The sequence below is a fragment of the Carassius carassius genome, unplaced genomic scaffold (genome assembly GCF_963082965.1).
Source record: "Carassius carassius unplaced genomic scaffold, fCarCar2.1 SCAFFOLD_92, whole genome shotgun sequence".
Taxonomy (NCBI): domain Eukaryota; kingdom Metazoa; phylum Chordata; class Actinopteri; order Cypriniformes; family Cyprinidae; genus Carassius; species Carassius carassius.
The window spans coordinates 105,491-117,500 of record NW_026775071.1 but is presented as its reverse complement, the minus strand read 5'-3'; the positions used below and the strand labels follow the sequence as shown (position 1 = coordinate 117,500).

Sequence of the window (12,010 nt, the reverse complement as noted above, 5' to 3'; positions counted from 1 at the left end):
CTGCTGCGTTACAGGGTCACACATCGGCACAAGCACTGTACACGCAAAGAACATGAGATATTTATAGCAGTTTGTCTGAACGAGCACAGGAAAGAGCGAGGACTCCCAGCTCATGGACGTCTCCTTCTGAGAGTGATGACCCAGATAGTTGGGAAATCTGGTGGAGTTATAGGGCAGATTCATGCAGATCTCCAGAGAGATGGGCTCACAGCCACCTAACACACACACACACACCGGTGTCAAAGTACCATTGTGACACACAAACATTAACACTACATCTAAAGCAATCATGGGAAACTCTGTGTTTGACCAGAGGTCAGAGGTCAGTCGTTCCACTCACTGCAGTTGTTGAGAGCATTGCGCAGGTCACATGACGTGTTTCCATGACAACCAGAGGAGCAGGAGGTTGAAGTACAACTGGACTGACCAGGAGGACACAAACCCTGAGCTGAGACAGAAAGAAAGCTGTAAACAACTGACTGATCAGAAGAGTGTGTGAGTGAGTGAGTGTGTGTGTGTGTATGTGTGAGTATGTGAGAGTGTGTGTGTGTGTGTGTGTGTGTGTGTGTGTGAGTATGTGAGAGTGTGAGAGTGTGTTTCTGTGTGTGTGTGTGTGTGTGTGTGAGAGAGAGAGAGTATGTGAGAGCGTGTGTCTGTGTGTGTGTGAGTATGTGAGAGTGTGTGTGTGTGTGGGTGTGTGTGTGTGAGTATGTGAGGGTATGGGAGGCCGTTTGAGGCGAAACCCATTGAAAACTTGTGATACACACTGAAACACTTGCGATACACACTGAAATACTTAGGTGTACAAGTGAATCACTTGCGATACACACTGAAATACTTGCGATACACACTGAAATACTTGCGATACACACTGAAACACTTGCGATACATACTGAAATACTTGCGATACTCACTGAAACACTTGCGATACACACTGAAACACTTGCGATACTCACTGAAACACTTGCGATACTCACTGAAACACTTGCGATACACACTGAAACACTTGCGATACTCACTGAAACACTTGCGATACACACTGAAACACTTGCGATACTCACTGAAACACTTGCGATACACACTGAAACACTTGCGATACTCACTGAAATACTTGCGATACACACTGAAACACTTGCGATACACACTGAAACACTTGCGATACTCACTGAAACACTTGCGATACACACTGAAACACTTGCGATACACACTGAAACACTTGCGATACTCACTGAAACACTTGCGATACACACTGAAACACTTGCGATACTCACTGAAACACTTGAGATACACACTGAAATACTTGCGATACACACTGAAACACTTGCGATACACACTGAAACACTTGCGATACTCACTGAAACACTTGCGATACACACTGAAACACTTGCGATACTCACTGAAACACTTGCGATACTCACTGAAACACTTGCGATACACACTGAAACACTTGCGATACACACTGAAACACTTGCGATACTCACTGAAACACTTGCGATACACACTGAAACACTTGCGATACTCACTGAAACACTTGCGATACACACTGAAATACTTGCGATACACACTGAAACACTTGCGATACTCACTGAAATACTTGCGATACACACTGAAACACTTGCGATACACACTGAAACACTTGCGATACACACTGAAACACTTGCGATACTCACTGAAACACTTGCGATACTCACTGAAACACTTGCGATACACACTGAAACACTTGCGATACACACTGAAACACTTGCGATACACACTGAAACACTTGCGATACTCACTGAAATACTTGCGATACACATTGAAACACTTGCGATACACACTGAAACACTTGCGATACACACTGAAATACTTGTGTGTACAAGTGAATCACTTGCGCTACACTGGAACACTTGCGATACACACTGAAACACTTGCGATACACACTGAAATTCTTGCTATACACTGAAACACTTGCGATACACACTGAAACACTTGCGATACTCACTGAAACACTTGCGATACACACTGAAATACTTGCGATACACACTGAAACACTTGCGATACACACTGAAACACTTGCGATACACACTGAAACACTTGCGATACTCACTGAAATACTTGCGATACACACTGAAACACTTGCGATACACACTGAAACACTTGCGATACACACTGAAATTCTTGCTATACACACTGAAACACTTGCGATACACACTGAAACACTTGCGATACTCACTGAAACACTTGCGATACACACTGAAACACTTGCGATACACACTGAAACACTTGCGATACTCACTGAAACACTTGCGATACACACTGAAATACTTGCGATACACACTGAAACACTTGCGATACACACTGAAATACTTGCGATACACACTGAAACACTTGCAATACTCACTGAAACACTTGCGATACTCACTGAAATACTTGCGTGTACAAGTGAATCACTTGCGATACACACTGAAACACTTGCGATACACACTGAAACACTTGCGATACACACTGAAATACTTGCAATACACACTGAAACACTTGCGATACTCACTGAAACACTTGCGATACACACTGAAATACTTGCGATACACACTGAAACACTTGCGATACTCACTGAAACACTTGCGATACACACTGAAATACTTGCGTGTACAAGTGAAGCACTTGGGATACACACTGAAACACTTGCGATACACACTGTATCACTTGCGATACACACTGAAATACTTGCGATACACACTGAAATACTTGCGTGTACAAGTAAATCACTTGGGATACACACTGAAACACTTGCGATACACACTGAAACACTTGCGTGTACAAGTGAATCTATTGCGCATACATGTGAAACACTATATATCTTTGCAAATATATGAAAGACATGCGGTTACATAGAAACTCTTTGCATATGCCCTGTAATCGTCCACGTACTGTTGTGCCTGCACAAAGACTGCACTTTCAAACATTCTCGCGTGTGAGAGAGCATAAACATTTTCAGTGTGTCCGGAAGTCGTTTCATTGCAACAGGAAGTTATAGCTCAAATATTCTCCACGTATATGGCTCCTTCCAAACTTGTTTAAAAAATGAGGTATTTGTTGTTATTCTTTACACTAGGCTTTTTCGTATGTGATCACTCGTGTATTATTGCCAATTCAGATTTTTTATTTTTTTATTTTTTTACATTTTCTTTCCCGTGTCCTTCGGTTCATTTAGTCCGAATATATGAGGAGAATATTTGAGCTATAACTTCCGGTTAGTGGGTTTATTTGTATTTATGTAAAAAAAAAAATATATATATATATATATCTGGTTCACACTCCAATACAGTAGGTGGCGATAATGCACCTAACTTTGGTGCTACCCACCATAAAACCGAAGAAGTAGTAGTATAACTTCCGGTTGTAACTTTCCTTGCTGCTGTCGCCTCTGGCTTGCTTAGTTGGGGTCACTTCATCTACAGCGATATCGTTGACTTGATTGCAAATAAATGCACAGACACTATTTAACTGAACAGAGATGACATCACTGAATCCAATGATGAACTGCCTTTAACTATCATTTTTGCATTATTGACACTGTTTTCCTAATGAATGTTGTTCAGTTGCTTTGACGCAATGTATTTTGTTTAAAGCGCTATATATAAATAAAGGTGACATTGTAATGAAACGACTTCCGGACACACTGAAAATGTTAATGCTCTCTCATTCACGAGAATGTTTCAAAGTTTTTATATATTTGCACAGATATGTAGTGTTTCACTATTATGCACAAGTGTTTCAGTGAGTATTGCAAGTGTTTCAGTGTGTATCACAAGTGTTTCAGTGTGTATCACAAGTTTTCAAAGGGTTTCGCCTCAAACGGCCTCCCATATGAGAGAGTGTGTGTGCGCATGCTTGTGTGTGTGTGTGTGTGTGTGTTTCAACTCACTCTGTTGTTGTGTGCAGTTCTCTTCATCACTGCCATCTTTACAGTCATCCTCACCATCACAGCGGAAGGCGCTGGGAATACACTGCTTGTTCCTGCACTCCACTAAACCCTGGGACTTACACGCTACACACACACACACACACACACACACACACACACACACACATATTAATGTCCTGCAGGGTTACATACACTCTGTAAGGGGCAATCGTGGTCTGATGGTCAGAGAGTCAGACTTGTAACCTGAAGGTGGGGGAGTGAATGCAAGAACCAAACCCCCCACTGCTGTGTGTGTGTGTGTGTGTGTGTTTGTTTGTTCACTACTGTGTGTGCACTTAATTGGTTTAATGCATAGTACAAGTTCTGAATATGTGTTGTCACTTCTCTTCAGTTTGTGTGATGTGCAGCGGCTCACAGCAGTTCAGCTCATCACTTTTGTCCATACAGTCGTGATCTCCATCACAGAGCCAGTCTCGAGGAATACAGCGTCCTTCTCCACAGCGATGCTCTTCAGTCGGGTCACACACTACAGCACAGCACAGCACAGGGGGCACATTATTTTTGTGTCTCAAATGAAATGAAACACGAGTAGAATGTCTTTATTGGTAAGCAGAAACTTTAGAGTCAAATCTTCATCAGACCCAGTTGATCAAAGCAGCACAAACACTCCAAACAGCCAACACGTGTGTTAACATGTTAACTCTGACAGCCCTAGAACTCACCACAGTTTTGCTCATCGCTCAGATCACCACAGTCATCGTAGCCATCGCACCGAAGATCATAACTGATACAGCGACCGGTAGTACACAAATACTGACCATCCGCACAAGCTGGACAAATGACAGAGCGAGAGGATCACAGTGAATGAAAGGGAATATGTGATTCTTTAATGTATGGATGCAAAGAACACAGTCTGCACTGCTAGGAATCAGCTACTGCTTTACTGTATGTGAGCACAGGTGCGTCTCAATACTCAAACTTATGCTCCCTCATTTCCTTGCTCCTCCGTCCTTCAGCCATGACCCGGATATCGATCAAACTCAGCCATCATGAAGGACGTCTCAATTCTTTAATTGCATCGTGAGGAGGAGAGGAACGAGGAAGCTTTCAGACGAGCTATAAGCAAGGAGGCAGTTTTTCTTGTAGAAAAACTGATAATGTATAAATTCTTCTGCTTTATTTGTCACAATCAATTTAATTTATGCTTGCATTCTAAATAAATCATATTTTGAATAGAGTATCTTGTTTTATTCATATTTATTATGAATAACCAAACCTCAGCAGCATAAATTGTGCAATCTGCACAATCTGACTTTGCTGCAGCCTGGAATTGAACTACTGGTTTCGTCTGGTCAGAGGAGAACTGGCCCCCCAACTGAGCCTGGTTTCTCCCAAGGTTTTCTTTTCCATTCTGTCACCGATGGAGTTTTGTTCCTCTGGATTGCTTAGTTGGGGAAACTTTATTTCCAGCGGTATCATCGACTTGATTGCACAGACACTGATTAAAATGAACTGAATGATGAACTGCCTTTAACTGTCATTTTGCGTTATTGAAACACTGTTTTCCTAATAAATGTTGTTCAGTTGCTCTTTTTTGTTTAAAGGGCTATATAAATAAAGGTGACTTGACTAACCAAAGCAACTTACAGTACATTTTTTAATCAGTATGTGTGTTCCCTAAGAATTGAACCCAATCCCTTTTGCGCTGCTAACACAATGTTCTACCACTGAGCCACAGGAACCCAGTGAGGGTTACCGTAATTCCTCAAATAAAAACCGGTAGTCAAATAAACGCCGGGCCTCTTGTAGTGGCCGGGGGCGTGGTCAACACGGACAAATAAAGGCCGGTCTTAAATAAAGGCCGGGGGAAAAGTTTTCTTCTCCATTCTGTCACTGATGGAGTTTGGTTCCTCTGGATTGCTCAGTTGGGGACATTTATTATCCAGCGATATCCTCGAGTTGATTGCACAGACACTATTTAAACGGAACTGAGCTGGATGATGACATCACTGAATTCAATGATGAACTGCCTTTAATTGAATACTGAGTGTTTACTATTGTCTTTTTGCATTATTTACACACTATTTTCCTATTTAATACTGTAAAGTGCTTTGACACAATCTCTATTGTTAAAAGCATTATATAAATAAATGTGACTTGACTTGATAAGAATTGAAAAAAAAAAAAAAAGTATTATTATGCAAAAATAGAGTGCAACAGCCAGGTTACGGAAGTAAAAATGCCATTCATTTTTTCCCACAGGGAAATTATTTAAACCTTAAAGACCTGCAGGCATTTGCTTCTGTTAAAAGCATCTGTTCACATTATCTCAATATATCTTTTAAATAATCATTTTAACCTCAGAATCCCTGGTGGAAAACTACATTACCCATGATGCTGTAAAGACAATTCCACCAATCAGGGAGTTGGAGTGACCAAATCCCACCAAAAAGCACTCTTTAGCTCCACACACTCTCATGAAGCACTACTAATGACAAAATCAAGTCAGTCTCCCCATGCTCTCAGAATACCATGTTTGTAATATTGTGATTGTCCTCACAGCTGGCTGATTTAGTCCATAGATTATAATACTTAAATTAAGATTTTTAAAATCCCTATGGGAAAAATGAATGGAAAAATACTTCTGGAACCAGTGGCACTGAAAAAGTGATGCTGAGAACACTCAAGGTTTTCCATCAATTTCTCCATCCTCATTTTCTTTCCTGGCCTGGATCTGATGCACAACTAAGAAAATGAGAAGCACACACTTACTGCAATCGGCCTCATCGCTCCAGTCGTCGCAGTCGTTGTATCCATTGCACACTAGTTTCAGGGGGATGCATATTCCGGTCGCACACAGGAAGTGATCGCTTCTTCCACACGCAGCTTAAGACAAAATCAAAAAAAGACAAGTGATCAGAGCTAACCATTCCAAACATGATTCCAGTACTGGACGAGCACTCACAGAGCTTTCCTTTGGCGTGTCGCGGCGTGTAGCAGAGCGGCGTGTTTTCGGCATTCGTTCCCGTGTTGTTGGTGAACTGAGAGCAGCGCAGGAACTCCGGCCAGGATGCATTAAACATCTGCAGCACAGGCTCACAGCCCTCACGAGCCGCTTCGCAGAACGACTGACAGGGCAGAACCAGATTCCTGTGACAGACCAACAAACTTTAGAAACACTCCAACACGACAAGTGGTTAATGTTAACCCTCCTGTTGTTCAGGTCATTTTGACCTGGAGAGGATTTTTTCCTCTAAAAAATGCTAGTTAATATTATCACAATGGAATAAAACTTACTGACAGGGTATAACAACTAATTTTTGCACTTTTTTATTTTATTTTTACTGTTCAAAAAGCAATAAGAACTTAAAAAAATGCTTGCAGATCTCTCATTATGCTATATTATTACAAAGAATTGCATTCAAACATTTCATGAACTCGTGTTCAATCAGCACAGGTTTTGTTTTTCTTTTTGGGACTGATTGATAGTAGGCTTCATTGATCAGAGGGCACGAATGATGAAGCATTGTTTAATGTGATAATATGTGTAATCCAACAGATTATATTAATAACAAAAATTTCCATTGTGTAATATGTAATCATTAATGGACTACAATTTTTAAGTAATCTACCCGGCACTGACTGCTGCTCAATTTCATCATCTGTTATACAGCTCATTTATGCCAAACATCTGCTAAATGAGTGTGTATGTGAAGGGAGAGCGATGTTGAGAAGTGTCTACATTGAAAACCTGGTATTTTTGTCTTTTGAACCTGTAAATAACATTTTTAAATTCAACTTATATCAGTTTCGGTCGGAATCTTGATGCTATAAATGCACAGTGAGATTCTAGAGGATTCTGTGCTTCTGACTTTCATGACATGCACATCAGTGGACTGATAATTACCAAAAATCAGTCGATTGAAATAACCTGATTTCACAAATTATGTCTTCTCATCCTTTGACAAATGCCAAGCCACAGGTGCCATTTTCAGCGATCTTTCAAAGGCCTTTGATATGGTCAATCATTACCTTCTTCTTGATAAATTGTCTTCTATTGGTTTAACCAGAAATGCTCTTCTTTGAATGAATAAGAAGTATTTTTGTATATTGTTTGCCATACGACGGTCTCATTCTTTTCCTTTTGATGATGGTTGACTTCTTGAGTCTGATGATTCATTTAAATACCTTGGTCCTTGGATTGACCCTGAACTCTCTTTTAAGCCCCATATTGATTATATTGTTAATAGAATATATGGTCGCTAGCATTTACTTTACCGTTCAATTAACTGTTTTACATGTCTGTGACGAGTGGGGCGGGGCCGAGAGCGGTGGAGTGATTGGAGATGAGCGACACCTGCTCGACCCACCGGTCTCCAGTCCCACGGAGGAGATGGAAGGATATAAAACAGGAGCGACGACAGTGACGGACGAGAGAGGACCAGGCCTGGATTTTAGTTTGTGTTTTGATTTTTTTTGTGCGTGGCAGTCGGCCGTGAGGGGCTGCTGCGCTGTTTCCACTGTAACGATGTACAAACTTCACAATCATCGGGAAGGAGGAGGCGGGAACCGGCGGACAATCAAATCAAACTTTAATAATCAAAATAAACGCAAAACAGTACAGCAGCCTCACGGACGACTGCCAGGTCAGCTACAGTATCACATCAGACAGTGCACTATAGACCCCCTGAGGAACAGTTCCACTCATTCTCTACTATAGGAGAGGAAGAATTGTATAAACTTGTTAAATCATCTAAACCAACAACATGTATGTTAGACCCTATACCATCTAAGCTCCTGAAAGAGGTGCTTCCAGAAGTCATAGATCCTCTTCTGACTATTATTAATTCCTCATTGTCATTAGGATATGTCCCCAAAACATTCTGGCTGTTATTAAGCCTCTCATCAAAAAACCACAACTTGACCCCAAAGAACTAGTTAATTATAGACCAATCTCGAATCTCCCTTTTCTGTCCAAGATACTAGAAAAGGTGGTATCCACACAATTATATTCCTTCTTAGAGAAAAATGGTATATGTGAGGATTTCCAGTCAGGATTTAGACCGTATCATAGTACTGAGACTGCTCTCCTTAGAGTTACAAATGATCTGCTCTTATCATCTGATCGTGGGTGTATCTCTCTATTAGTTTTATTGGATCTTAGTGCTGTGTTTGACACAATTGACCACAACATTCTTTTGCATAGACTTGAACACTTTGTTGGCATCAGTGGAAGTGCATTAGCATGGTTTAAATCATACTTATATGACCGCCATCAGTTCATAGCAGTGAATGAAGATGTATCCTATCGATCACAAGTGCAGTATGGAGTACCTCAAGGCTCAGTACTAGGGCTGCTACTCTTCACGCTTTATATGTTACCCTTGGGAGATATCATCAGGAAACATGGTGTTAGCTTTCACTGTTATGCTGATGATACTCAGCTCTATATTTCTGCGCAGCCCGGTGAAACACACCAATTTGAAAAACTAATGGATTGCATAGTCGATATAAAAAACTGGATGATGAGTAATTTCTTACTGCTAAAAAAACAAAACAGAGGTGTTAATTATAGGACCTAAAACTCTGCATGTAATAACCTGGAACACTGTCTAAGACTTGATGGCTGCTTTGTCAATTATTCATCATAAGTTAGGAACCTAGGTGTGCTATTTGATAGCAATCTTTCCTTAGAAAGCCAGGTTTCTAGCATTTGTAAAACTGCATTTTTCCATATGAAAAATATATCTTAATTACGGCCTATGCTCTCAAAGTCAAATGCAGAAATGTTAATCCATGCATTTATGACCTCAAGGTTAGATTATTGTAATGCTTTATTGGGTGGTTGTTCTGCACGCTTAGTAAACAAACTACAGCTAGTCCAAAATGCAGCAGCAAGAGTTCTTACTAGAACCAGGAAGTATGACCATATTAGCCCGGTCCTGTCAACACTGCACTGGCTCCCTATCAAGCATCGTATAGATTTTAAAATATTGCTTATTACTTATAAAGCCCTGAATGGTTTAGCACCTCAGTATTTGAATGAGCTCCTTTTACATTATAATCCTCTACGTCCTCTACGTTCTCAAAACTCAGGCAATTTGATAATACCTAGAATATCAAAATCAACTGCAGGCGGCAGATCCTTTTCTTATTTGGCGCCTAAACTCTGGAATAACCTACCTAACATTGTTCGGGAGGCAGACACACTCTTGCAGTTTAAATCTAGATTAAAGACCCATCTCTTTAACCTGGCATACACATAACATACTAATATGCTTTTATTATCCAAATCCATTAAAGGATTTTTAGGCTGCATTAATTAGGTAAACCGGAACCGGAAACACTTCCCATGACACCCGATGTACAGTACAGACCAAAAGTTTGGACACACCTTCTCATTCAAAGAGTTTTCTTTATTTTCATGACTATGAAAATTGTAGATTCACACTGAAGACATCAAAACTATGAATTAACACATGTGGAATTATATATGGAATTATATACATAACAAAAAAGTGTGAAACAACTGAAAATATGTCATATTCTAGGTTCCTCAAAGTAGCCACCTTTTGCTTTGATTACTGCTTTGCACACTCTTGGCATTCTCTTGATGAGCTTCAAGAGGTAGTCACCTGAAATGGTCTTCCAACAGTCTTGAAGGAGTTCCCCGAGAGATGCTTAGCACTTGTTGGCCCTTTTGCCTTCTGTCTGCGGTCCAGCTCACCCCTAAACCATCTCGATTGGGTTCAGGTCCGGTGACTGTGGAGGCCAGGTCATCTGGCGCAGCACCCCATCACTCTCCTTCTTGGTCAAATAGCCCTTGATGCCTTCAGTGTGACTCTACAATTTTCATAGTCATAAAAATAAAGAAAACTCTTTGAATGAGAAGGTGTGTCCAAACTTTTGGTCTGTACTGTACTTGTTACATCATTAGAAGAATGGCATCTATGCTAATATTTGTCTGTTTCTCTCTTGTTCCGAGGTCACCGTGGCCACCAGATCCAGTCTGTGTCCAGATCAGAGGGTCACTGCAGTCACCCGGATCCAGTACGTATCCAGACCAGATGCTGGATCAGCACCTAGAAAGGACCTCTACATCCCTGAAAGACAGCGGAGACCAGGACAACTAGAGCCCCAGATACAGATCCCCTGTAAAGACCTTGTCTCAGAGGAGCACCAGGACAAGACCACAGGAAACAGATGATTCTTCTGCACAATCTGACTTTGCTGCAGCCTGGAATTGAACTACTGGTTTCGTCTGGTCAGAGGAGAACTGGCCCCCCAACTGAGCCTGGTTTCTCCCAAGGTTTTTTTCTCCATTCTGTCACCGATGGAGTTTCGGTTCCTTGCCGCTGTCGCCTCTGGCTTGCTTAGTTGGGGACACTTCATCTACAGCGATATTGTTGACTTGATTGCAAATAAATGCACAGACACTATTTAACTGAACAGAGATGACATCACTGAATCCAATGATGAACTGCCTTTAACTATCATTTTGCATTATTGACACACTGTTTTCCTAATGAATGTTGTTCAGTTGCTTTGACGCAATGTATTTTGTTTAAAGCGCTATATAAATAAAGCTGACTTGACTTGACAATTTCATTGGTTTCTCTTTCTCACATTTTTAAATGTGTTTATTTTGATTGTACTTGGTATTTGAAACAGTATTTGGTTGCATACAGATCTTATTCACTTAGACATGCAATTTCCTTTCTTTTTGTTTCCAGAATTTCTTGTGAAACCGGACGTAGGTCTTTTTAATATAAATCTCCTTCTGATTGGAATAATCTTCATCAGTCTTTTATTGTTTTAGGCCATTTCTATTGTCTTATCTGAAAATAGATTGCGTATGTTTCTAAGTTTTCTTATGTTGATTCTGCTTATGTATGAAGATGATTGTTTTGTAATCATGCTGTGGGAGTGAGGGATTCATTGAGCATGTATTTTGTTTTTGTATTTGTGTGTTCATGTTTTGTATGGTTGTTTTGTTCATGATGTCTTGTGTTTATAGGACCCCTTTGAAAATGAAATCCTTCATCTCAAGGGGCTATCCTTCCAGTAAATTCAAATACCAATTAATCTGTTTTCATGCAAATCAAA

The 12,010-nt window shown here is 40.5% G+C and overlaps 1 protein-coding gene across 1 annotated transcript in view; it reads right to left on the bottom strand.

Moving 5' to 3' along the window:
- Nucleotides 1-12,010, bottom strand: part of corin (corin, serine peptidase) — a 32,751-nt gene that overhangs the window by 10,304 nt on the left and 10,437 nt on the right. The window contains exons 6-12 of the mRNA XM_059547124.1: nt 6,870-7,054; nt 6,677-6,790; nt 4,627-4,734; nt 4,320-4,430; nt 3,905-4,027; nt 341-448; nt 1-215 (exon numbers count right to left, since the gene is read on the bottom strand). The exon at nt 1-215 is cut by the window's left edge and continues 17 nt beyond it. Coding sequence (XP_059403107.1) covers nt 1-215; nt 341-448; nt 3,905-4,027; nt 4,320-4,430; nt 4,627-4,734; nt 6,677-6,790; nt 6,870-7,054 — 964 coding nt within the window. The remainder of the gene's footprint in view (nt 216-340; nt 449-3,904; nt 4,028-4,319; nt 4,431-4,626; nt 4,735-6,676; nt 6,791-6,869; nt 7,055-12,010) is intronic.